Consider the following 27,199-nt stretch of genomic DNA (forward strand, 5'->3'; position numbering starts at 1 on the left):
GGCAAAGGTCGTCTGGATCGAGAATCGAACCGGCGATGCCAGCAGGCATCATAGCCTAGTAGTATGTGGCATGCGCCTTGACCACTAGGCCAGCGGGCGCCCCCCACAAACTAATTCTAATAGATTGTTTATAATCGACTAAATCAATTTGTCTGATTAACCATTGTATTATACTTTGTTGATGCACAAACATTTCCGATCTATATAAGCTCACAACGTGTCACATTGGTTTGCTATTTTCACAATTCTTTTTTTCATTAATCATATTTGAGGCAAACGTTTGAAACAATCATGATAATGATGTCAAGTTATCCCGCCCTGCCCAAGCACACTGTCATATTGAAGTATTGACAGTACTGTTGGGAAGGTCAAACTGTACATAAAGGAACACATGTGTTGAGATTAACTTTAAATTGTCTCCTTCATGTTCACAGTCCCTCCGGATCAGCCACGCCTTACCGTTACCAAGACGACCACCACATCAATCACGCTGTCATGGATACCAGGAGACAACGGAGGCAGCTCCATCAGAGGTGAGTGGTTCGCACGCACGCACGCACGCACGCACGCACGCACGCACGCACGCACGCACGCACACACGCACACACACACACACACACCTTTTGCAGTAACCTGATTATACCGTTCTCAACGTGATTCATTGTGAGCTTGTAGAGCTGCTATTTTTGCTGTTTTTGGTAGAAAAAACTATAATATAATAATTATATATACATATACATATATCTATCTGTACCTACCTGTTTTCTTCTTTTTTTTGGGGGGGGGGGGGGGTATAGAAATAGCCTCAGTGTAGGAAATTAGTACACTCGTGCAAGTACTGTTACTTTTCAAGATTCCAATTCAAAAACAGCGAAAGCAGCAGATCTACACTACAAGCTCGAAACTGTATCTGCTACTTTTGATGCTTTGGTGTGACGCTGTAGTATGACAAGGAGGGTGTTCATTTACTCATTTAATGTTAGAATGTGTAGATAAGTGGATTCTGCCTGACAACGACAACATTGTACTGTATATTGCCGTACTAACGCCTGGTTGTAAAAAAAAGGCACACCTGAACGATTGTCTCACGGCACACCGTTGGTGAACTACTGTGGTCTGGTATTCTTAAAGCACATTAGAGAGGCACACCGTTGGTGAACTACTGTGGTCTGGTATTCTTAAAGCACATTAGAGAGGCACACCGTTAGTGAACTAATGTGGTCTGGTATTCTTAAAGTACATTAGCATGCGTGGAAACATCAGCCACATCCTTACAGCGAGTACACCAATCAGTCACCAGTGACACCTCAGCTCAGTGTCACCACGGCCATTATGACTCCAGTCTAAAGCCCCTGTTCCTCCACTTTCTCATTATGTTCACAGCAGAAGATGTGCTGCTGCTGAGTATGGGAGTCCTCAATCAGTAGAGGGGGGTGGTGTAGATTAAAAAGAGAACAAGGGAGATTAGGTGTCTTAAAGCAGAAGATTAAACCATCAGAGTCCTGAAGTACACCCAATCGCAGGGTAGCCTGGGTGATTTATCATTGATTCTGCTCATTTGCTGCACAGACTGTGTGAAATGTTAGTCAATTTACAAACTGTCTGTGATATTGTTTTCACTGGGTTTGCTTTCCTGTGCTCAGTGTGTGGTGTCATCCAGCCCCTAAACTCCCTGTTGTCTTTCCATTTCAGTGCCGGGTTCACTGCAGTACTGCACTATACCTGCCGAGTAAATATGCGGATTCAAAGAGTAAATGTATTCATATAATGTAAATATTTATCTAATAATTATGATGTAATTTGTGGCCTAACCACATTAAACCTTGGGTTCTATATTTTGGGTAAATTAAAAAAAAATAGTATTGAAAATGGCCGCCCAATCTACAAGCTCACAAATACAAGGCCTATGTGGTCAACACATTGAATATCAGTATGCCATACTGTACATGCGATCTACAGTAGAAAGACCATGTGAGTTTGTTGTTACAGATTTCTGAAACTTTCTCTTTTCTGACTTGTTTTCTTTCACATAAAAAAAAACATCTACCTTCCTGTTCTTCACTCCTTTACCCCTTCTCTTCTCCTGTGTTTGTCCTTTCCTGTCCAGGATACATCCTTCAGTACTCAGAAGACAACAGTGAGCAGTGGGGCAGTTTTCCCATCAGCCCCAGCGAGCGCTCGTACCGTTTGGAAAACCTGAAGTGCGGCACTTGGTACAAGTTCACCCTCACCGCCCAGAATGCAGTGGGCCCGGGACGCATCAGTGAAATCATCGAGGCTAAGACCCACGGGAAAGGTACAGAAGCCAACAGCATCTAGAAATCATTGCTGTCAGGCAGAAACCTCTTATCTCCATCATTCTTTACTTTTTCGTAAATTAATGTCACACAAAAGCATCAAAAGTAGTTTTGGACATAATGAGGTTTCCTCCCGACAGAGATGAAACGTTCCTTTTATTCAACACTTACAGGCTAGTGCCACCAGAACTGAGGTTATTATTTTGGAGAAAGTAGTAAAATAGTTTTTTTTTTTAATCTAAAGTTTAGAGTTATGGGTTTTCAAAATTGATTTGTAATGTGATTTAAAGTCATCCTCATGCTTTATATTCCCAGGTTTATAGCTATAGTTTGTCTCCATAATTGAACAATCAATATAGGTATGAAATATGTTTATGAACTTTGCCAGCAGGCCACTGGAATCATTGGGTTACGTGTCCCACAACTTATTATATAAAATAAAAGTCTTCAAGTTTCACATTTTCAGTATTTTTTACTGATCAAACCTGCATAACAGGTAACATAAACTCCAACACAAAACGTCTGTTAAATGCCAAAAAGCTCAAGGCTATGCTTCGCCTAAATCAATGTCATGAGTAACAACAGCCTTACAAATCTTAAAAGTACAATATTTTCTCAACACATACTCAAGTAAAGTATGTGCTTTGTTACTCTCCACCACTGCTCACGATATTGTTTATTTCTATGTTGATTATGATTACATAAAAGAATCTGCTGTAAGCTAATCATAATGGCCGTCCTTTCTCCTCAGAACCGCAGTTTGCCAAAGAACATGAACTCTTCACCAGCATCAACTCCACCAGGGTCAGACTCAACCTGATTGGCTGGAACAACGGCGGCTGTCCAATCACGTCCTTCACGCTGGAGTACCGTCCGGTGGAGTCGGGGCCGTGGACCACGGCCACGCGCACCTCGCTGACCAAGAGCTACATCCTGTACGACCTGGCCGAGGCCACCTGGTACGAGCTGCAGATGAAGGTCATCAACAGCGCCGGCTCGGCCGAGAAGAAGATCACCTTCGCCACGCTCAACGCCGACGGAAGTGAGTAAATAACCAACTGAAACCAGTGGGTTCTCAAATGTATTTGTGTCAAGGAGGACCCCCAAAATGATATGTATTTGTCTGTGGACCCCCCCATCTTTAAACTATTTTGTGCCAGGGACCTCCAGAAACAAAGATTTTAGTTAAAATGTTTGCTTTAAAAATATATATATATTCAAAGATTTGCACACATTTTCAAAAATGGCAGATCTATACAAGCTATAGCATGTAATAGTGACACTATGAGCTTGTATCTGCTATTTCTTAATAGCCAAAGTATAAAATATGGATAAAGTGTTTAAAATGATTGTGACGCTATATTAACTAATGTTGCTGGCGACCCACTACTACATACTTGAGCATCAATCTGCACTACATACTTGAGCATCAATCTGCAATGTCTTCAACTGGTTGGAGACAAAGAGAAAGCTCCTTTGAATTGAAAATTGAATTGGTTGGCTGTATGGCTACCATAATACCATAATTCGACATAATTTTTTTCCGCTTTAATCCATGTGTACAATGTATTATCCTCAGTGTTAAATTAAGAGTTACATAGATGTATGGGGTTAATTTGGACCCCTGGTTATCCCTGGACACACAGCGGTGCGAAGCAGATGTAATCATCATCAGTGATGTCAGTGATGCTGAGCTGTATGCTGCAACTCTGCTCTCAAAACAAATGAACGTGGAAAGGTTGGAATAGGTCACTGTGACACAACGGTGGATGATTATCTGGCGATGATTAATGACACTGGTCCAATTATGTGATGTTCTCTCTCAGAATGTGGTCCTCTACCACACACTGACATTAACAGCATGTACTGAAACGGAGTATTACATTGAGTCAAATTACCTTTTAAGAGTGATTAACCTACGGTACATGGTTTCTCAGCAATTTGTTACTTTATTATTAAGCAGTGTCCACTCTCAGAGTAGACACTGCTTAGGTGATGTAACAACTGTAGGGCTGGGACTCGATAAGAGGCTTCGTAATTAATTAATCGAAATTAATCGCATGTTTAATCGCATATAAATATTTGACCTGAGATGCAATTTATTTTCACTTAAAACGCATTTTGGTATATGAGTTAATCAATCAGTGAATATTTTTACATCTACATTTCCCATCCACTGGGCCAAGCAAAGCAGTCTTCTCGCATTGCGTGCACTGGGGTTTGTTGTCTGTTGGTTGGTGATTAAAATGCATCATTATTTTTCTTCCGTAATTAATTAATTGAAGTTAGTCAGTTAAAGTCCCAGCCCTCATTGTAACCTCCAGTACATACGTAAAGTATTCTTTTATGCTTTAAACATCTGAATTTGAAGACAAAATGTGCTCAAACTCAACAATAACACAATGAAAAGATCGCACATCCAAAGCGCCCAGGTGCAGGTACGTACAATCAACAATACAATCAATCAAAATAAAATAAGGTCCGCACAACTGGCACAACAAGCTCCACTGTATTGCTTTTTCAACGTAACCGGAACCGCTGATAGGACTCAGATGCAGAGTGGTCATGTTGAACGTTTGTTTGCCTTGGGCTACAGACACAGAGAGGGGTTGTTTAAGATAAGAAGCAGAGAGATCTCTACGGGCACAATCTGTTCACCAATGTCCTTCTACTGTACTGTATGTGTCCTAAGGAGGATAGGGATTTGAAGTGTGGTTTTCCATACCTTCGATCGGTTGAATTTGATCGTGTGTGGGATCTGGGATTATGTCTTTTGTCAGGGAGGGACACTTTGATAATGTACCTAGCTGGGTGAGGCGAGAAACTTTTATCCTAATAGATATTCCATACTTTTAGATTGTTATTGTTACTAGATTGTTTCTAGATTGTTATTTCGATATTGTAGTAGTATATTGTTTAGACTGATAGGCTCTTTACCAGGATTTTCACACCTTGGCTTTTAACCCAGATTGTGAGTTATGTTTTGATAGTCACTGTGTCTAAACCGTGTTTTTTATGGTGTCTTTGGTATGTGTTTTATTGTGTTTACCCTATTGTTAATTTATTTTGAGTGTACAGCACTTTGGGTTCAACAACACTGTTGTTTTTAACTGTGCCCTATAAATAAAGTGGATTGGATTGGATTGGACTAGATCCCGGGGCAGTAAAACAAGAGCGGAGGGCATTAAATTCAGCCAAAAAACATGTTTCACACATCAAGCGCTCTTCCCTCCCACCCAGGTACCATCCCCCCACTGCTGAAGACAGGAGACCCCATCTCAGACAACATGTCAGGCAGTGGAGGTCTGAAGATGGTGGTGACCATCACGTCTGTCCTGGTGGTGGTGGTGCTGGTCTTCATCGCGCTCATGGTGCTGAAGAGGAGGAGGAGAGAGCAGAGGCTCAAGAGACTCAGAGGTGAGTTGTACTGTATAGATAGAGCCTGCACCCTCTATACCACACATCTTTATGATCAACACTTTATCTGAGTTTTACCTTCAGCAGAACAAATAATAAAACAAATATACAAATAATACATGATGAAAATGTAATATTCAAGATAAGAGAAACAATGTAAGAAAGATGAGGGGAAAAAAACCCACAAACAATATCAAATATATATGCCTACTGTATATGAGCACAAATATATATATATCATATCATATGTCTATAAAAGAAATAACAGTTAACAATCAAAAGGGCATTACCTGACTATAGATAATGTCAAGTGCCTAAAATATGAATAAGATAACACACAAACACTTTATTACCAGTATGTAAGAATGTTGTGCAAGAACATGAAACAGAGGACAGAAACAATTTACAGGACAGTATGAAAACCAACTAACAATGACAGCCAGAAACCTCTTATGTCCATATTTGAACTTGTTGATTGTCTGCTACTACTTTGGCTGTTTATGAATTTGAATCCTGAAAGTAGCAGTTCTGGACATTATGAGCTTTCCCCCCGACCAGAGTTAAAATGTTACTGTACATGTAGTACAAACAACTGTGTTTGAACAAATGAAGCTGTTTAATACACACACACGCACACGCACACATACCGGTACACGCACGCACACACACACACACACACACACACACACACACACACACACACACACACACACACACACACACACACACACACACACACAAACACACACACACACACACACACACACACACACAAACACAAACACACACACACACACACACACACACACACACACACACACACACACACACACACATATGCACATAAAACATTCATAGAAAAGTACATGTACACGCACAAAGACATTACGCAATGGTACACGGACTACACACAATTATACCCACCCACATACTTGCACAAGAGCAAGTGCCTTATAATTAAACCATGTTGATCTCAAATGCATCAGGCAGGGGCAATTAAACTGAAAGCAGTCACTGTCAAGCTCAGTATCGACTTTGCGGTTGTCATTAAGAAGCTATCATTAAAGGAGTGTCCGGGTGGCAGCGGTACAGTTCCTGCCCGCCACCAGGGATGTCACAAGGGGTAGGAAAGTGGGACTGAGTTACTAGGGCCCAAGGTGGTGGAGGGGCCTTAATTATTTTATACTTTAGCTATTGAAAAATAGCAGATATACAAGCTCACAGCGCGGCACCAAGTGCCGCGCTGCGAGCTTGTAGATCTGCTATTTTTGAAAAGTCGTGAAAATGTGTACAAATCTTTGAATATATGTATTTGTTAAGCGAACATTTGTAACTCAAATTTTGCTTCTGGGGGGGTCCCTGGAACTCAATATTTTGAGATGGGGTTCCGTGGCCAAATACATACCATTTTGGGGGTCCTTCACATGAAAAGGTTTGAGCTCCACTGACATAGAAACATAGGTTTTTAAAAAAAAACTTCAGAAGGATTTCAAAAATAGCAGATCTACAAGCTCGCAGCGTGGCACTCGGTGCCGCGCTGTGAGCTTGTATATCTGCTATTTTTCAATAGTTAAAGCACAGGGGCCCCGCAGTGAATCCTTGTAGCACCATTGGCTGGGTTCAGGAGTCGCAAGCCGGCAGGGGGAGGGCCATCTCTGTCACTGCTGTCTGTTACTAGTGACTGTTACTAGATGTTAAAGGAGCAGAACTGAGAGGGACAGGGGCGTCACAAGGGGCGGGGGGGGGGGGGGGGGGAGTGGGACTGAGTTACTAGGAGGGCCCAAGGTGGAGGGACCTTAATTATTTTATCTAGATCTGCTATTTTTGAAAAGTCGTGAAAATGTGTGCAATTCTTTGAATATATGTATTTTTTTAAGCGAACGTTTGTAACTAAAATTTTGCTTTTGGGGGGTCCCTGGAACTTAATATTTTGAGATGGGGGTCTGTGGCCAAAAACATATCATTTTGGGGGTCCTTCACATGAAACGATTTGAGCACCACTTACATAGAAAGATTAAAAAAAAAAAAAAAAAAAAAACATAGAAGGCTTTGAAATATTCAAATAATTCAAAAATAGCAGATGTACAAGCTCACAGTGAGCTTGTAGGTCTGTTGTTTTTTTGTTTTTTGTGGTTAAAATGATTGTGTACTACTGTTGCCGGGGACCCCCCACCGGTCTACACCCTCCCCAGACCAAAGAGTAGGCATTGGGCAGTGACAGACATTGACTACAGTATGACTAAATCATGTATAAAAACTAAGAAAGATCTCAAATAGTGGATCAAAGAAAAATAAGTTATCAAAGAAATGTTTAGCAACAGGCTCCCCAGATCAAACATCTGCTCTCTCTCTCTCACTCACCATTTCACTGCTGTGTTTTTCCAAGAGAATGGTCTGATTCAGATTGTGTTAGTGCTTGCATCTCCACTTGTATTGTTAATGTGCTTACTGGCTCTGCACTTCACTCCACAGATGCCAAAAGCCTGGCGGAAATGCTGATGAGGTATGTACTGTAACGCTCAATCAGCCTTTAAACAGCGACCATAAATCACAATACACCCTGGAATTATCTATCAAGCCATCAGATATATTGCATAGAGGATATTATACAGCCCCCTCTTGCCCCCTTAGAATTACTTATCAAATTTAATGGTATTGTATGCATTTATTTTGGCTTAATGCGATGCAAAGCTCATGCAGCTTAGTCACAAAATCAGGCTGTTTTTTCTGTCATTGATCTCGCTCCCCCCCTCCCCCGCAGTAAGAACACACGTACGCCGGATACCGTCAATAAGCAGCAGCAGACGTTGAGAATGCACATCGACATCCCCCGCGCACAGCTCCTCATCGAGGAGAGGGATACCATGGAGACAATCGGTGAGTGTGAACTGAAGGCCCCTGTGGCTCCTTGCTCTTTCTCTGTGCTCTTTTAGTTCAGTTAACCACTTTAATCACCGGCATCCCAAGGGCTTTTTTTGGCATGTCATTATACAGGCACTAATGGGCCATCATATACTACATACACTACAGCGTCACACAAAAGCATCAAAAGTTGCAGATCTGCAAGCTGGAAATTTTAGCAATTTTTGAGTTTGAAAGTAAAAGATTTTGACATACAGTATGAGGTTTCCACCCGACAGACGAAATATCCAGAAATGGCTGATCTACAATTTCACAACGATTAGCGCATTTCAAACTGATTTATATATATATCGTCGTTGTCGGGTGGAAACCTTGTATGTCCAAAACCATTTCTTTTTATTATTTTAAAAAATGAACTAAACTAGTGAAAACAGACGATCTACAAGCACACAACGCCTCGCACTGCAAGGCGTTGTGTGCTTGTAGATCGGCTGTTTTCACTGCTTTTGTGCGACGGCCTTGTCTGATGAAGCAGGGCTTTACTTCGCGAAAAAACGTACAAACTTGAAACTTGAAGATACGAGGTTTCTGCCCGACGGTGACGATATTATACTGTATATTTTTTTGGTTAAGTGGTTAAGCAGTTTACATCACTGTTAGACTGTTCCTTCTCTGCATTTTCTTCTTGTTTCCTTGGCTCACACAATGCTTCCTTCCTTCCTTCTTCCTTCTTTTCTTCCTCCCCTCCTTCCTTTGTACCATCTGGTCCCTCCCTCCTCCCTCCCCTGCAGACGACCGGTCCACCGTGTTGCTAACAGACAATGACTTTGGGGAGCCCCAGAAGCAGAAGTCGTCCACAGTGACTCACACGGTCCACTACCAGTCTCTGTCCCAGGCCACCGGACCACTGGTGGACGTGTCCGACGCCAGGCCTGGAACCAGTGAGTCCCACCACCGTCAGTGCTCTATTATTTATTTATTCTACTGTTGACACTTCTGCTAACACTGGAGCCCGACCCATAGAGCAGTTTAGACTATATATTGGCCTTAGCGTGACAACGGAATTGGCTTATTATAGGAGAAAATGTCAAAGGTTTTCAAAAATAGACAATCTGCACGCTCATGTGAAAACGTTGTGAACTTGTAGATTGACGAGTTTTCACATTTCAATAATGCTTATGTAGGTTAAATCAAAGTTCAATTTAACTGTATTTATATTTACTTGTTTGCTTATTGTTTAAAGTTTAATAATTAATCATTATAAAAAATATCTATCAAAAAAGTAATTTTATTTGCTTAAGTTAGTGTTCACAGAATATCAGCAAAAAAACATCTGTAACTGGTGGTCTAGAATTGAGGATCGACATCGGACTCAAACTCTTTCACTCTTGCAATGGGTCGGGCTCTAAACACCACTGTTATCCCTGTGAAACCAACCACTGTCACTGCTTATGGATGTAACAATGTTTTCCTAGCGCCAAGCCATACTTTATGGCACATTTTCTTCATTGGGTTAGTTTATATTAAAGAGTCTTACGTAACTCCTCTAGCAGTTTCCTACTGCTAGAGCTTTAAAGACACATTTTGTCGCAGCTGATCACATGACCGGGATATTGATCTTATGTTGTATTTAATTACAATGTTATGTTGTATTTAATTTCTGTATAATGTTTGCAAGTATGTATTTTTTTCATGTTTTTATATTTGTATGTATTTCATATGGACCCCAGGAAGACTAGCTGTCGCTCAGGCGTCAGCTAATGGGGAACCATTTGATAAACAATACAGCAGTGATTTCCAACTTGTGTACAGGGGCCCACCTGTGGGCCTTGAGGATGAGGATGATGCAAGTGGGCCCCAAAATCATTAGCAAAACACTAATTGCGACCGCCAAGTCGCAAGTTACTATGAAAAGCTCCACCAGCTGTCTGTCCGTCACTCTGTCTGTCTGTCCGTCACGTCACACTTTTGCCCCTACTCTTATCTCGGCCACCGTTGCCCCTATCCATGCCAACATTCGCACACACACACTCCTTGGCTGGCAAATCACAACCTCCGCCCCTGATTTCTCACATGGCCCTCTTCTAGAGCCACCATCAGGCCGATTTTAGCAAAACTCATTTTTCCTATAGATTTTGGCCTAAAATCATACAAAGCGGTACACAGTATCTCTAAAGTCATGTCATCAACATGGATCTGTCCCATTTCCCATATTCCCTCCTGATTGGCTACGATTGCCTTCTAAAGTTTGTGTAAGCGACGATTAGGGAGTCTTACTGGTATTGTATCGATAATATAAGACAAATATAAATTGCTTTCTTTGGGATACCGATAAATAGAACACAATCGATTGGTTGGTCATTAAAATAAACATTCTAGGTCATATGGGTGGGCCGTGGAAGCTACATTTTCAATGTTCTGATCCAGAACAGGTTGGGAACTGTAGTGCCACAGTGTACACTTAACTTTGACTCTGCATGACATTGGAAAAGGAAATGAACTCAGCAGTTTTAAAAAAACAACTCCACTAATAGCATTTCATTGGCCATTCATCTGAACGACAAGCTAGCTAAATAGTTTCTCAACCTGTATGAGCTTCAACCCGATACTGCCCTGCCCATGCATTCTGAATACAGACCCAGCTAGCTGTGTGAGTGTGGACACATGGGTTATTATAGTGAAGTAAAACTAAGGAAATAACGACACTACTAGAATTTACGAGATATTTTAATAAAACCGAATTAAAGGCAAAAAAAGCTATTTACAAAACTAAAATCATAGAGGAAATGTGTTTAGTTTTAGTCTTTATCAATATGTCATACTGAGAAGTATTCTTTTAGATACTTTTGGGGCTTTTGTGCCTTTATTGCTAGAAACGGGAGACGGGTAGTGACACGGAGCAAAGGTCACCATGCTTGGGAATCATAGAGCTTAGAGCCTGTATATTTATATATGTATGTGGTACAGTGTGCCTTAACCATAGGCCAGTCCTTAAGTGTGGTATTTTGGGTGGGTACTGTATGAAATGTTCCAATGTTTCATCTGTGCCAGTTTTAAGCCTCAAAATACATTCTTGCCCCAATGCCCCTGACTACCCCATATTACAAAGAGGATCAAATAGAACTAAGCCTTTTCAAGAACTAAACTAAACTAGTAAACCAAATAATAACTAATAAAACTATAATAACCTTGGTGGACACACACACACACACACACACACACACACACACACACACACACACACACACACACACACACACACACACACACACACACACACACACACACTGTGGACCCTGAAGCAGCCTATCTACTGGTCAGGGGGTCCAGGTTCAGTGGAGCAGAACTGATGAAGAACGGTGATCTGTCTGGCTCCTCTTGACAGCTTCTCTCCTCATGGCTCTGTTCCAGCTCAATGCTTACTGTACAAACCTTCATTTCAACCACCCCCACTTTGATAGTCCTCAGGCCAGTGTTTCCAAACAATGGGTCGGGCCCCATTAAGTTGCGGACCCATTTTTAGGAGACAAACATTTATTAGGAACATACAAAAACGTGCCTCCGCAAACCACACATAGACACATACACAGACACGTAACCACACACATACTACACCCATGCAGACACTATTGGCTCATTTAGCCTGGCCACTGGGGCTTGAACCCAATTTGCTGACTCAGCTTGCTCTCTCTCTCTCTCACGCCTGTTGGCCAAACATCATCCCTCCCTCCCATCTCCCTGTAGACCTTTCCATCCCTCCATCATTTTCTCTCTCCCTGCCTCCCATCTCCCTCCCTCCCATCTCCCTACCTCTATCCCTCCACCCCCTCCCATGTCCCAGTGGTAGAAGAAGTAGTCACAATGTTTACTTGAGTAAAAGTATCAGCACCATGTAGTAGAAATACAAGTAAAGCTCCAACAAAATGCCAGACAATCAGATGAAAGTACCCATTTATCAGCTTAATCGTTAGAGTGTCCCAGTTCCAATTTCGTCTGCTCATTTATTTGTGTCATCACTTCCAGATTCACTTGTTTAATCTGTATCCTGTCTCTATCCTGATTGGATAACATTGGTATCCCAACTTGAAAATACATTTTCTGTGTAATAAAGAGCCGGAGAGACACAGAGGCCCATGTTACTGAACATACACTCTATACTATAGCAATGAGTACTAGGAGAATATAGAGCTATTTAACACTTATTTAACCAAAGAAAAATCAATTACCCTACCCTACTTTATGTAAATGTACTTTTAAAGTTACTTTCCACCACTGCCATCTCCCTACCTCTCCACCTCTCCATCATTGTCTCCCTCTACTCTTGCCCCCTCCCTCATATCTCCCTATACCTCTCCACCCCTCAGTCCCTCAGTCCCCAGTGATGAAATGACGATACTCTCTGACCTACTACCATTACAGTGCTATTCTCCTCTGCTCAGATCTAATCAGAGCCCCTTTCTAAAGGAGCCATGCAGCCATATCGTTGTGATGTGGCCCATTGGTGCATAGAACATCAGCATGTCTGGGTCAGGCTGAATTGGATGCTATTTTTGGCTGCTGTATTGAGGACCATTTGCCTTTGACGAATGATAGATGTCATACCTTGGTGCCACAGGGTCTTATGCTAGTACAACACACACGCACGCACGCACGCACGCACGCACGCACGCACGCACGCACCTTTCATGCTGTGGATCTGCAACTTTCGATCCTTTTGTGTACAGCAGTTTAGTCGACAGCAATGATATGACTGTCTGAGTGGTTAATCACTGTTTCTGACAGGACCTCTCCAAATGTTTTACAGTTAAATTTACAGTATCTGTTATAACCCCTTCCACACCAGACCCCACTGCCAGACGCACTGCCAAAGCCGGTCCTGCCGCGGCCCGAAGCCGCTACGCCAGCCAGTGGACCCTCAACCGTCCCCATCCCACCAGCTCCTCGCACACCCTCACCACTGACTGGAGGCTGCCCACACCACGTGCCACCGGCTCTGTGGACAAGGAGAGTGACAGCTACAGTGTCAGCCCCTCACAGGACACAGGTCTGTATGGCATAACGTCGCTGTCGGGCGGACACCTTGTATGACCAAAACCTTCCCTTTTTTTATTTTGCTTTAAAGTTGCGAAAATAGACGATCTACAAGCACACAACGCCTCACATCGCGAGGCGTTGTGTGCTTGTAGATCGGCTATTTTCGCTAGTTTTGTGCGACAGTCCTGTATGATGAAGCAGGGCTTTATTACTTTACGAAAAACGTACACATTTGAAAACGAGTTTTCTGCCGGACAGTGGCGATAAGAGAGAGCTTCTCAAACCTTTTCGTGTCAAGGACAACCCACAAATTGACATGTGCTTGGACCCCCATAAGAGAAGATGTGTCAAAAGGGTTAGAATAATAACAAATAAATAAATAAATAGCTGAAAAATAAAATGGGGCTTACCTGTAACTTGTTCTTCATTTAGCTGTGGACCCCCTGGAGACCCCTCAAGAACCAGTGGTATGAGAAATTATGATGGAAATCAAAAAGCTGCCTGGAAGCTAATCTCTGCATTTGTTGAGATGTACAGTACTTGCTATTGCTCTGTTCTAAATCTGGATATAGTGGTCCCCCCTTTTGTATTTGTTGTGCATAGCCTGTCATCCACATCAATAATGGAATTGCGCACAAAGTCGTATCCAACAATAACAAAATACTTGGGTCTGATCTCATCAAATGGTGGTCCGCGGCTCAAATGCCGAATAAATAATGGACCTAGATATGAAAAGGAAACCCTTGCTATAGAGCACTGCTATGCTCTGTATCCTGGACCATTAACAATGAATGGCCCTGGTGCTTACTACAGAAACACTGAATCCCATACCATGTTTGTGTTTTGGGCAGACCGGGCGCGGAGCAGCATGGTGTCCACAGAGAGCGCCTCCTCCACCTACGAGGAGCTGGCGCGGGCCTACGAGCACGCCAAGATGGAGGAGCAGCTCCGCCACGCCAAGTTCACCATCACCGAGTGCTTCATCTCGGACACGTCGTCGGAGCAGATGACGGCGGGGACCAACGACTACACCGACAGCCTGACCTCCAGCACGCCGTCCGAGTCGGGCATCTGCCGCTTCACCGCCTCGCCGCCCAAACCTCAGGACGTCAGCCGGGTCATGAACATGGCCGCGCCCAGGGCACAAAGACCCGGTGAGCAGAGGCGCCATTAGTACTACGTATAGTACCTGTCCGACTTTATTTCCGTTCATCCATCTTTCTAGATAAACTTTATTTTGCCGCGCTACTCCTCCCACAGTTTTGGTGGCACGCACTTGGGCCATATGTCATTGGGACATGCAGGGGTGCATTTTTCTAAGAGATACGTTATATAGTCTAATTTATTTTAATTTATTCGTGAATTAATTTTCTCCATCGACTTTAATAAAAAATTCAACACTTCCCAAATGTGGAGATGAGGGCCCATCAGTGCCTTACCCCTTTTCCCTAAACGTCTTTGCCTTTTTTTTTACTATTTTCTAAATAGTTCAAATAGCCGATCTCCAAGTTCACAACGTGTCGGCTATTTTAAGCATTTTAAAATAAGTAAGGCACTGACGAAACTAGGACCAATAGTCTGAATCAAGGAGTTGTTTGCTTACTTCCACATTAAATATTATTACACAACGATTATAAGAGATCTTCTTTGGCTGTCTGTCAAAAATGATTGCACTTTTTTTTTTAAGTGTGCTTAATAACTTACAGTAAGTATTACTTGGCAAAATGTTGTCTTTAGTACACCAGATGCACTTCACTTAATCATTTCTTTTCTACGGCATGAATATATAGCATATATACAGTACAACTCATTTCATTAAGAAGTTGAAACTTTTTTGTTTTATCAAGAATACATTAAGCTTGCTCCACTATAAGGTCCCTTAAGGCCAAGGCACACTCAGCAAAACTGAGAAGCCATATTGGACTCCTGACAAACAAAAGAAAACAGACAAATTAGATTAGATTTTTTTGCGTGTTTGTTTTAAACAAAATGTCAAGAGAAGAGAATATTGCTCTGGTGTCTGTCTTCACCTGACAAGTGAAGAAATGGATTCATGAATTAATGAGGTACCAGGGGAATACATTTAGATCCTGAACAACCTGCACACAAACACTAATGGCAAATTTACGCTCCGTCGTACTACACGTTACAAACAAAAATATACGATCTATATGCTCACAAAGCTTGCATCTGTGAGATCATAAATTGTCTAGATTTTGGTGTGCGGCGTGTTTGTACAACAACAAAACGTAATTAATCAGGGTTAAAGTAAAACCCCAATATAAGTAGGAAAATGAGCCTATATGTTATTTAGTCTGGAGTTGTCTTTAATCACAACGGGTGCCCAGGATTATTCAAGATTTAATCAGCAGTTGCCATGGAAACCTGCCATTTTACCTCTTTCAGCAGCACCATGGAAAAAGTAATCAGTGTAAATGTAAACCGAGTATGTCTGGGATTTTTTCACGATAGTATTTTCTTTCACTCAGGACAGAAAAATGACAATCGCGGGCATCAGTGTTTTTGTAACGGCCGGTAGAGAAGGCCACGTTTTAAACATGAACGTGATTTAAAAGTTAGATTAGAAGATAAATGCACTTTTGTGCAGCAGCATAAGGGGCTCTTCAAACCAGCAGCGGTTGCCGCAGGGGCTCCCGCTAGGATCAGCGGCGGCCACGCCGCCGTGAGATACAAACACACTCGCTCAGGGAGTCACTTAATGTTTTCAATATTCTTTTTTAAATAGCAGATCTACAAGCTGAAGCGATACGCTATGAGCTTGTAAATTGGCTCTTTTCCGATGCCTAACGTAGAAAGTGCTATATTAACTCATTTTGCTGGGGACCCCCTGGATTGAGGACACAGTGCACCTGCAGATACTAATATCAACACAACCCCACCAGACAAATCAAACTGTAATCCATCATGAAAACACACTTTACTCCAAGCAGAACCCCCAGGTTCCTTCACCACCTCCCGCTGCATGGGGATGCTCTAAAAGTTTCATAGTCTAGATTTAGTGCCCACCAAAAAAAAAAAACACATTACACATTACAACATCATCAATAAAGATTGTAAGATATGGATTCTCCGATAACAGCCCCCCGGTGCACTCTTAATCTGCGAAGAAGAAAATGTTATTAAAAGGGATGAATTCCAGCGGCGCGTTTAGCTTGCGTGTGCACTTTGTAGGAAGTGATCTGTGCGGCCCTTTTCTTACCTCGCCTGACCCGCGGTGCTCGTCAGCCCCGGCTGTGCAGATTGATTACACCGTCTGGCACGGAACACACCGCACTGCTGACCACACACTGAGAGTACAACCACCCAGTGGCGTCAGTTCAGAAAAAGGTAAAGTATGGCAACATGACTGGTGTCTTGCACGCGCGCCACTCCGACGCATGTTGCCATACCTTAGCAACAGGCATGATACATTTATTTTAAGAAGTAAATTCTATTTTTTTCCCCCAAAAAATGTCTATGGTTTCTTGGGCTGGATATGGCAGTCTGGAACAGTTGTTCAAGTGCAGCTAAACTTGACATAATATAGTAAACGTGCCACAATTAACAATAATGAATTGCACCTGTGCAGCTGACCTGCGGAACCTGGGAATATACTATTCTGTCAATATAGTCTACTATTCTGTCAAGATGGGGAGAATAATAGTGTGGAGAATATAATTATAATACCTTGTTAAATTTTGTATTTGTAGTTATTTTAATGTAATTTAACAACATAACCAGCACAGATAGACAATGAGACATTCATGGATTTATATTTTAAAGTAACTTGTATTCTCCCCCCTGGACCCAGGGTATGGCAGCTGCATACCCCTGCCATACCCAATTGACGCCCCTGCAACCACCACGGAACACACCGCACTGCTGACCACACACTGAGAGTACAACCACATCCTCGCTGTCCGCCACAAACCTCGCATCTCCAAAATTTAAACTCTTTGTATTTTTTCCTAAATCAGTGGTTCTCAACCTGTGGGTCGGGACCCCCAGGGGGGTCCTCAAATTATTTTGGGGGTTCCCCAGATGATTAACTTGATTCTCACTCAACAGTAAACAAACCAACATAAAGTTAGGGTACAGTAGATCTAAAGTGACAATTTAAGGACTTTTTAATACCTCTAAAATAACAAATTAAACATTGGCCAAATTGTGAAAGGCAGAAATTGTGAAAATAACCGATCTACATGCTCACAACGCCTCGCGTTGCGAGGCGTTGTGAGCATGTAGATCGGCTATTTTCACAATAGAACTGTTATATAGAATGTAATGCCTCAACTCTTAGTACTCGTCAGGGTGGTGGGGTCCCCAGTTAAAATATGATTATTTTGGGGGTCGCGGCCTGAAAAGGTTGAGAAAATGAACGCCCTACCTGATCATACTACAGCGTCACACAGAAGCGTCAAAAGTAACAGATCCTTGAGCTTGTAGATTCTGCTACTTTTGATGCTTTTGAATTAAAGTCGGGAAAAGTGACAGTTGTGGACATTTGAGGTTTCACTTTCCACCCGGCAGAGACAACATGCTATAATGGACACACACACACACACACACACACACACACACACACACACACACACACACACACACACAGGTTGGTACGAGCAGGAACCAACATGCACAGACGTTTGTGTTACTGTACTTGTGGGGACATTATCATATTAGCCAAAAATAAACGGTCTATGGGCTATTTTGTGTGCATGCCAGTAGCATGTAACTATAATTATATACAACAGGCTTACTGTAACTCCAATGCCAACCCCTAAACCTAACCTCTGCACGCACACGCGCACGCACACACACACACACACACACACACACACACACACACACACACACACACACACACACACACACACACACACACACACACACACACACACACACACACACACACACACACCACTCCCAGCTCAGGTAAATGCCTCCTGTCCTGTCGTGATACAAGGTGGTGTCTGGGTCATGGATGGCTACGCAGGAGGTGTCTGGTCTGCAGGTGGTGTGTGTGTGTGTGTGTGTGTGTGTGTGTGTGTGTGTGTGTGTGTGTGTGTGTGTGTGTGTGTGTGTGTGTGTGTGTGTGTGTGTGTGTGTGTGTGTGTGTGTGCGTGACACATGAGCTCTAGCCAACAGGCCTTTAAGCAGGCGATCAGAGCGTGCGTCTAAAGTTTCAGGGCTCATTATCAATAGATCTCTCGTACACAGGCCAATTGGGGGCAAACAGAGGTTATCTGTCAACCTGATCGCCAGCCATTGTTACCTATACAAAACAGCATTTTGCCGTCACAGTGTAAATATCACTGGTGTCACTTACTGTACCGTGGACGATGGTTTCCGGTTGCGGTCTTCGGTTGGTGGTCAACATTGTAATGAAGCAAGCTACAAGCTGACCTTAAGTAGGAAATGTTATCGTTGCTGTCGGGCAGAAAACGTTATCACTTTTTGAGTTACTTTGTAAATGAATGCCCTAATTGATCATACTACAGCGTCATAAATTGATCATACTACAGATTGATTAATTGATCATACTACACATTGATCTTACAATTTCAAAGCGCAGAGCAAAGTGACGCGTTTTGAGCGTGTAGATCCGCTACCTTTGCTACTTTTGAATTTAAATACTGAAAAGCAACAGTTTTGGACATTATGAGGTTTCCACCCGACAGAGACGTTATGTTTATTTTGTAGGAATAGTTTATGTTCCATAACGTATGTAAAGAAAAGGTTATGGCTATAGATGATTCCACCCAGCAAATGATCCCCCTGCATAATAAACCAGAAACACAAAAGTCTTAAAATTGACCCTTACGTGGTCCATTTTTACACTCTCGGAGTGGAATGATCAACCAGGATTTAGCAGTGTAGATAACGTCACTGTTGAGCAGAAACCTCGTATCTCCAAGTTTCACATTTGGATGCTTTTTTTTTTCGTAAAGTAAAGCCCTGCTTCATCATGCGAGACTGTCACTCAAAAGTAGTGAAAACAGCCGATCTACAAGCACACAACGCCTCGCATCGCGAGGCGTTGTGTGCTTGTAGATCGTCTGTTTTCACTATTTTAAATCCTTTCTTAAGATGATAAATAAAAACAAATGGTTTTGGACGCACACGGTTTCCACCTGACAGCAACGCTATGGTATGGTATCTGTTGTTTCCAGGTTAGAACCAACCCAGTTCAATCAGAGCAGCCTGATGGACATCTAGCCACCGCACTGACCTCATCCTCACCCTCATCTCTGTCTCGATTACCGTCACCATGACCTGTGTTGACCTCTCCTATCCATCACTATGGTCATAACACATGCGCTAGACACACTGGGGTGCATTCTCTCTTGTTTCCTCTCCACTCTTTCTCTCTGTTCTCTCACACTCTTTCTCTCTCTCTCTCTCTCTCTCTCTCTCTCTCTCTCTCTCTCTTTCTGTCTCTCTTGCTCGCTCACTTTCTCTTTCACACTTTCACTGTTTCTTTCTTTCCTTCCTCTCTGTCTTCTTCTCTCTCTCACCTGTCCGTCACACGGGGCAGTAACAGGGTCTAACAGAGGGGGGAGGTGACTTTTTTCTCGTTTGTGTCAATCACTCAGTCGATGGCCTGGTCTCTCTTTCTCTCTCCTTTTAGCTCCTGTGACCCCAGAGAGGGTTAACAGCGTATGACCCTGTATGCTTCTCTCTCCATGTGTCTCTCCTGGGATACCAGAGCCATTTGACCTGTTGTAAATATCTTGTCCCATCGCTGTGTTCTTCCTGAATGCTTTGCCTGTAAACTTTGACATGAGCATTGGATAACAGAGTGGTGGGATACGACCATAAACATGCCATTTGTTATGTGCATGTGTTTGGATGACTAATTGCAACCGAAGGTCACAGTATACCATGAGAAATGTCCTAGGTTGTCTCCGTCTGTGTCTGTCAGTCAGTCAGTCCGTCAGTCAGTACACATTTTTACAGTCTATGGTTCTATGGGTTTGTCGCTCTGACATGTCACTGTTCAGGGGAACCACTCTTAACAGAATGGGTTTGCCTCCACTCTGACTTCACCCTCTGGCCTGATGTCCCTTTTATGCCCATATATTTTATGCCCATATAGTCGACAATGTGATGTCAGAACATGCCCATATATGGGCATTCCCAGATCCCTCTTGCAAATGAATTACGTCCTTGTCCGTTTTATGCCCGTATATGGAGATCCCTGTCCCGATGTCATCAATATCAAGGGCATATCTGGGAATGCCCATATTTGGTAATGCCCATACATGGGCATGTTCTGACATCACATTGTTGACTATCATGCAGGAATCTCCATATATGGGTAACTGGTCCGATATACGTATATCACTGGCTAGATGGTCAAGAATTGGCGCAACCTCGCCCTTTAGGGTGAGGTCGCATGTCGCCCTGAGGCGTCTTACTAGTATCAAATGACCCTTGGCCCTTGTGGGGCTACGGGTCACTAAAAACTAGGTGTTTAGCAGGATTAGCAGGATGCAGGGATGTAGTGGGGGAGAACGTGGGGGAACTTTGGGGTAAAATGCTTTTTGTTTTACATTTAAAAACAACAAATTTGTAACAACAGCATAATATTGTGTTGTTTGACTTCAAGAGCTAATCTATCTATTGGTCGTGAACTCGTGATGTCAATGCGCAGCTACAGTGAATGCTTTATAAGGACTATATAGAATGTAGAGGAAGAGGCGTTCCACGCGCACTTGTGCCACTAGTTAACTGTATGTTCATCCCATGCAGCTGGGCAGAATGCAAGCGCAGCTTTAGTTTGATGAACCTAATAATAACATCACTCCGTTCGCGACTGCCTACAGAACGCGTGTCGGCTAATGTTCATCAGACAGCATGGACCTCCGCTCTGGCTCTGGAAACCAGAGCCCTATGTAAGGACTTGGTTGCAAGCGCATCGCGCCACTGAAAGCACTCAAACCAGAGTGGCACAGCCTGTCGTGTCAGATAACCCAGACACACTTTAGCAGTTGTTATAACTAAACAGGGGAACTTACTCCAATCTTTTTGGTTCATTTCTTTTAAGAATTAATGTACTGTCCAAAACATGGTATTTCAAAATTGCACATAGTACCGGTACATGGAATATTGATACGAAACATATTTTTGGTCTAGTAATCGCAACATTCAATTAGAGGACCCAATATGAGCTGAGGAGAACACGCATGAGGCACACAACACTTTGTGTGACGCAGGACACCTAATTTTTAGAGAATCCTGTTTTCGATGTATGAAGAAAATGGCTGGCGTGTGATTATGATCAATAGACAGCCACGGGGGAGAATATGAAAACATCACCCTTTACAAGAGCGCAGAGTTGATGGCACAATAGACATGTACACCCCCCCCCCCTCCACACACCCACACACACACACTGAGATTAATAGCGTGGCATAGACTTGCCATTGTGTTCTGGATACATGCACTGTCCCATTACACCGCGATCTGCAATTTACAGGCTGATGGATTTTAGAAATTAATTCCTAATAAGCTTCCATAGAAAACACTTAAATCTATATTTAATTCAATTAACGCTGCTTGCCATTCATCATTTCCACTGGCTCTAATCAGGTTTATTATAACGCACTGTAAATTATTCATGGCCTCCAGTGATCCCGGCCACTTCTGCCTCAAGGTCGCGTGTTGGATCGAATCTGCAGAGACAGGCATATCTGTACAATCATTAAGAACAGTGTGTGTGTGTGTGTGTGCGTGCGTGCGTGCGCGTGTGTGTGTGTGTGTGTGTCAATGGTACAGTATGTGTTAATAGTGTGTCTGAATAGCGCGTTGGAATAGTGTCACATATCCCGTTTCTCAGTATATCGTCTCAGTCAGGTGGAAACCTCACATTTACAGTACTTTTCAGGTCGTGCGTGCGTGCATGCGTGCTCGCGTGCGTGCTCGCGTGGAACACAGAGTAGAAAAGTTACAGCCTGCTGATCTCAGCGGCCCCCCCTGAAAGATTTATGCTCAGTGTTGTTGTAAGTGTACCGAGGACTCCTCTGCTAATCAAGTGTTCAGTCTCCTGAAGAAGCCTCTGATAACCTGACCTGAGCCCTCTCTCTGTGTGAGGAGCAAGCAGCTCACTGGCTCCGTGAAAACACTTCACACATGGTGTCACTTTTCACAACATCTCTCAAAATGTAAAGAAAACATTAAACAAATTGCAAAACGTGCAAAAGAAAAAATTATATATATCGCCGTTGTCGGGTGGAAACAAAACCGTTCGATTTGTGTTTAACATGATGTGATGATCTAAACTAGTAAAAAAATATAATATATATATATATATATATATATTCGTTTAATAATGGTTAAATGTAATCCAATCATTGAAAAGAGGAAACATTTAAAAATGGCAGCATCATCAACCCTTTCAACCAAATAAAAATGTCTCTCTCTCCCTCCTCCCTCATGCTCTCTCTCTGTCTCTCTCACACTCATTCCATTCAGCGACACTAAAATTGCTTCAAGGTGTAGAAGCTTTTTAAATACGGTGCTCTCATTAAGTATAGCTGCATTAAATCTGACATGGTTTATCTTGGCGCACAGGTTGCCAAATCCCCCCCCCCCCTCCCCCCCCGCTCCGAATAAAGCTCATTCTCATCCTGCACGATTAAACCACAGGCGCAGGGAGAGTTAAAAGAATTTGCAAACTACCAGTTTGGGCCTGCTCCATGTGATAGCCCCGTGAGAAATGGAGAGACGTTTGAATAGGAATTAGATAACAGATTAGGAAGATGTACCGTAATCCGCCCCTGAGCTCCCCTGTAGGAATGAAAAATGATAACATTATTAAAGGGGGAAAAAAAATCCTGATGGAATCTCTAACTTAATATGATAGCGGAAGATTAGATAATATAGCTGAACATCCTATTATGTTCTGCTCCATAATCATGCAATGCATATTCTGATTGAAACTGCAGGAGTTGTGGCCCTGATGAAGCATGGTAGAATAATGATGGTAACCATAGAAATCAATAAATGACTATCCCAGTGCATAGAGGGGCGAAATAATGTAAAAGTGTGAATGTGAACCTATATTACTTTCTGTTATCTCTAGGGTATTCAAACCGTTGGTATAATGGGACACGAGTAAAAGATTAGCCAAATCTTGAAAGTATAATGCATTATGAGCGTGTGTGTGTGTGTGTGTGTGTGTGTGTGTGTGTGTGTGTGTGTGTGTGTGTGTGTGTGTGCGTGTGTGTGTGTGTGTGTGTGTGTGTGTGTGTGCGCGTGTGCGCGTGTGTGCCTTTTCATGTACTGTATGTATTGTATACAGTATGTGTACTGTTAATGCATGTATTTATGTATCTCAAAGGACTATGCAGAGAAACAAGCTCCCTGATGTATTGCAGAACTGAATTTTGCATCAGAATGGGAGATTTGCTCAGCAATCTTTACAGATCAAACAATGGATACTGTAAGCCCCTCTCTAAGCAAGATGAAAACTCGAAAGTACATTAAAAAAATGAACTAGGCCTTCAATAAAAAAAGGAAGAACTAATAGTAAGGCCTTCGATTACTAAATCACACCCAGTGTGAAGTGAGCGGTGCCTTTGAGCAGTTCATTTCATTAAAGGAGTAGTTCACCCCCAAAATGACTTTTTTTCTATTGATTACTCAGGCCATGGAGAGTAGAGTTCAATAATATTTTTTGGTTTTTGTCACATTCCTAAGACAAAAATGTGATAACAGTAAATTTACCCCCATTGATTCCGGATGGTGACCCGTTTCGAAACGGGTCACCATCCGGAATCAATGGGGGTAAATTTACTCGAATAAAAATTTGGTCTTAGGAATGTGACAAAAACCAAAAAAATATTATTGAACTCTACTCTCCATGGCCTGAGTAATCAATAGAAAAAAAGTCATTTTGGGGGTGAACTACTCCTTTAAGATATATATATGAATTATTGTGTTGTCCATTAATGTCAAGGATGTTCAACAGTGCCACCTGGTCACCCAGCAGTATTTCAGCTGTTGCTTACTGCATACAGACATATCTACACACTGCATACAGACATACAGACATACCTACACACACTCACAATCAAGCATTGGAGCACTGAGGCACAGCTAAAAAATAGTTGTGCATTCTGAAAAGGATATGTTTGCCTTTCTTAGCCCATTAAAACCGGGAATTCTGGATTTAAGCGTTGGCTTTTCAAAAATAGCAGATCTACAAGATTGGTGCCGCGTTGCGAGCTTGTACATCAGCTATTTTTGAACATTTTAGGAAAAAAAAGTGTTTGCCATTTAAAAGAAATAATAATAATCCATTGTCCCTGGCACGAAACATTTTCAGATGGGGGGGGGTCCATATCATTTGGGGGTCAAAGGCTTTAACTAACAGTTGCATGATCTGTGTGTGTGTGTGTGTGTGTGTGTGTGTGTGTGTGTGTGTGTGTGTGTGTGTGCGTGCGTGCGTGCGTGCGTGCGTGCGTGCGTGCGTGCGTGCGTGCGTGCGTGCGTGCGTGTGCATGCGTGCGCGTGTGTGTGTGACTCCTTAGGAGGAGAGCTGGTCCACCTGCCTCCTTACCTCCGCATGGACTTCCTGCTGAACCGAGGCGTGGCAGCAGCGGCCCGAGGCGGAGGCAGCAGCAATGGCGGAGCCGTGGGAGGAGGAGGAGGTGCTGCTGCTGCTGCTGGGGAGACAGGAGGAGGTGGAGGAGGTGGAGGAGGAGGAGCCATGGGCCAGACCTGCCTGGAGCCCCAGCGGAGCCGCACCCTGAAGAGGCCCCCTCCCATGGAGCCCACCCCCATGGAGGTGCCCTCGCCCCGAGAGGTGCAGCAGTGGCAACCGGGGACCGCCTCCACCCTGCCCCACAGAGAGCCCCGGGAGAGGGGCGAGGCCCGGGGCGAGGTCCGAGGAGGAGACGCCAGGGGAGACGCCCGGGGGGGAGAGGGCCCCGCCTCGGGGGACCTGGCCCAAGCACAGGCTGCCAAGCTCAGCACCTCACAGGAGTCCCTGCTGGACTCCAGAGGACACCTGAAACAGAGCAACAACCCCTATGCCAAGTCCTACACGCTGGTATAACACTGGGACATTAAGCCACTACTGGAGAACTGCTGCTGACACTGGACTACTGCAGATTACATACAACACTGTACCATGACGGACAAGAGGAGGCACACCACCACAGACCACGGATGTTGGATGGATGGATGGACAGTTTTTTCCACAACAGCTGATGTTGTATATAGATCTGTTTCCCATGTGCATCTGAACCTGGATGCTATACTGTCTTTCCTTTTCATTTCTTTCTTTCTTTCTTCCTTCCTTCCTTTCTTTACTTCTTTCTTACTTTCTTCCTTTCTTTCTTTACTTCTTTCTAACTTTCTTTCTTTCCTTCTTTCTTTCTTTCTCTCTCTATCTCTCTCTCTGCCCCCTCCCCCTCTCTCTCTCTTTCACACTCACTCCGTTGTGTTCACACTCTTTGCATCCCCCCCCCCTTCCTCTTCTTCTCCTGGCTGTCTGATGAAGTTTTTTCTCACAGTTTTTATTTTCTACTCGAGTATTCTTTTATGCTAAAGTGACAACATTATGAAGATTGCCAAAATGATTTATTTAAAAATTTGAGAAAGAGAAAAAAATACTATTGAATTTATATCGGATATAATTATAGTCATTATTATTATTATATAAAAATAGAAAAATATCTAAAAAAAAAAAGACTACAAAAAAAACAAAAAGGAAATGAGAGGACTGTGGAGCGCTAAATGGGAGAACGTTGCTTTCTTAATTTATTTTTACTTTATTGTCGCAGTGTGATGAAATCTGTGATTGGGTAACTGAGGGGCCAATGGAAGCGGAGGACACAGGAGCCTGATAAGACCGCCAATGCCGACCAATCGTAACGTTTTTTTTCCAACATTTCCAAACGACTGCATGGCGACTGATCAAATGACAATTATAAGGAATGGCTGGAAATCCAAATGAGAAAAAAAAAAAAGAGATGTTTTTTTGTCACACTATGAAATTATACAATGTGAATATATATAAAGAGATCACTTTTATTTGTGGATATTACAGGGAAAATGATTTGGTTAATAAAGTCCTTAGTCATGTTTGCACACATCTGAGTTTGATTGATGATATTTAAACCTCTCATTCCACTCCAACTCTCGCCTCACATCCTTCACAGTCCCTCTTGTTCATCTTTCTCTCACCTGAATTATTCCAATCTCTCATAATTCACAGTAGGGCTGCAACTATTGATCAATTATAAACCAATTGAATAATTGAGAAGCAAATTACACGGCTTGGTTGAATGCTTGATTCTGATTGCTCAGTTACTGAATAAGCAGGATAATTGATGCTGATTAGGGAGTTATTTCTCAACAACAACCGATGCGGCGTTTATACGTAGGTACCATTGTTTCCTGTTGAGATTGGCACATTTCCTGGGGCAAACTGCCCAGGCCAGAACACACATGACACACAGGTCTTCTTATTTTTTCACTTCAGAGAATATTTTTGACGATTAGTCTGCTTAACCACCCCTTATGCCATAATTACTGGCGCCAGCAGAGTGCGCAAGTACTGCGTTCTGTGATTTTGTATC

The 27,199-nt window shown here is 42.8% G+C and overlaps 1 protein-coding gene across 1 annotated transcript in view; it reads left to right on the forward strand.

Moving 5' to 3' along the window:
• Window positions 1–25,671, forward strand: part of dscamb (Down syndrome cell adhesion molecule b) — a gene marked incomplete at both ends in the record, with an annotated part of 264,878 nt that extends 239,207 nt beyond the window's left edge. The window contains 10 exons of the mRNA XM_080731519.1: window positions 435–533; window positions 2,108–2,296; window positions 3,049–3,339; window positions 5,538–5,714; window positions 8,187–8,217; window positions 8,476–8,591; window positions 9,368–9,532; window positions 13,420–13,620; window positions 14,462–14,764; window positions 25,145–25,671. Coding sequence (XP_080587645.1) covers window positions 435–533; window positions 2,108–2,296; window positions 3,049–3,339; window positions 5,538–5,714; window positions 8,187–8,217; window positions 8,476–8,591; window positions 9,368–9,532; window positions 13,420–13,620; window positions 14,462–14,764; window positions 25,145–25,671 — 2,099 coding nt within the window. The remainder of the gene's footprint in view (window positions 1–434; window positions 534–2,107; window positions 2,297–3,048; window positions 3,340–5,537; window positions 5,715–8,186; window positions 8,218–8,475; window positions 8,592–9,367; window positions 9,533–13,419; window positions 13,621–14,461; window positions 14,765–25,144) is intronic.
• Window positions 25,672–27,199: the final 1,528 nt, after the last annotated feature.

The sequence above is a fragment of the Nannobrachium achirus genome, assembly GCF_963921795.1.
Source record: "Nannobrachium achirus genome assembly, chromosome: 8".
Taxonomy (NCBI): Eukaryota; Metazoa; Chordata; class Actinopteri; order Myctophiformes; family Myctophidae; genus Nannobrachium; species Nannobrachium achirus.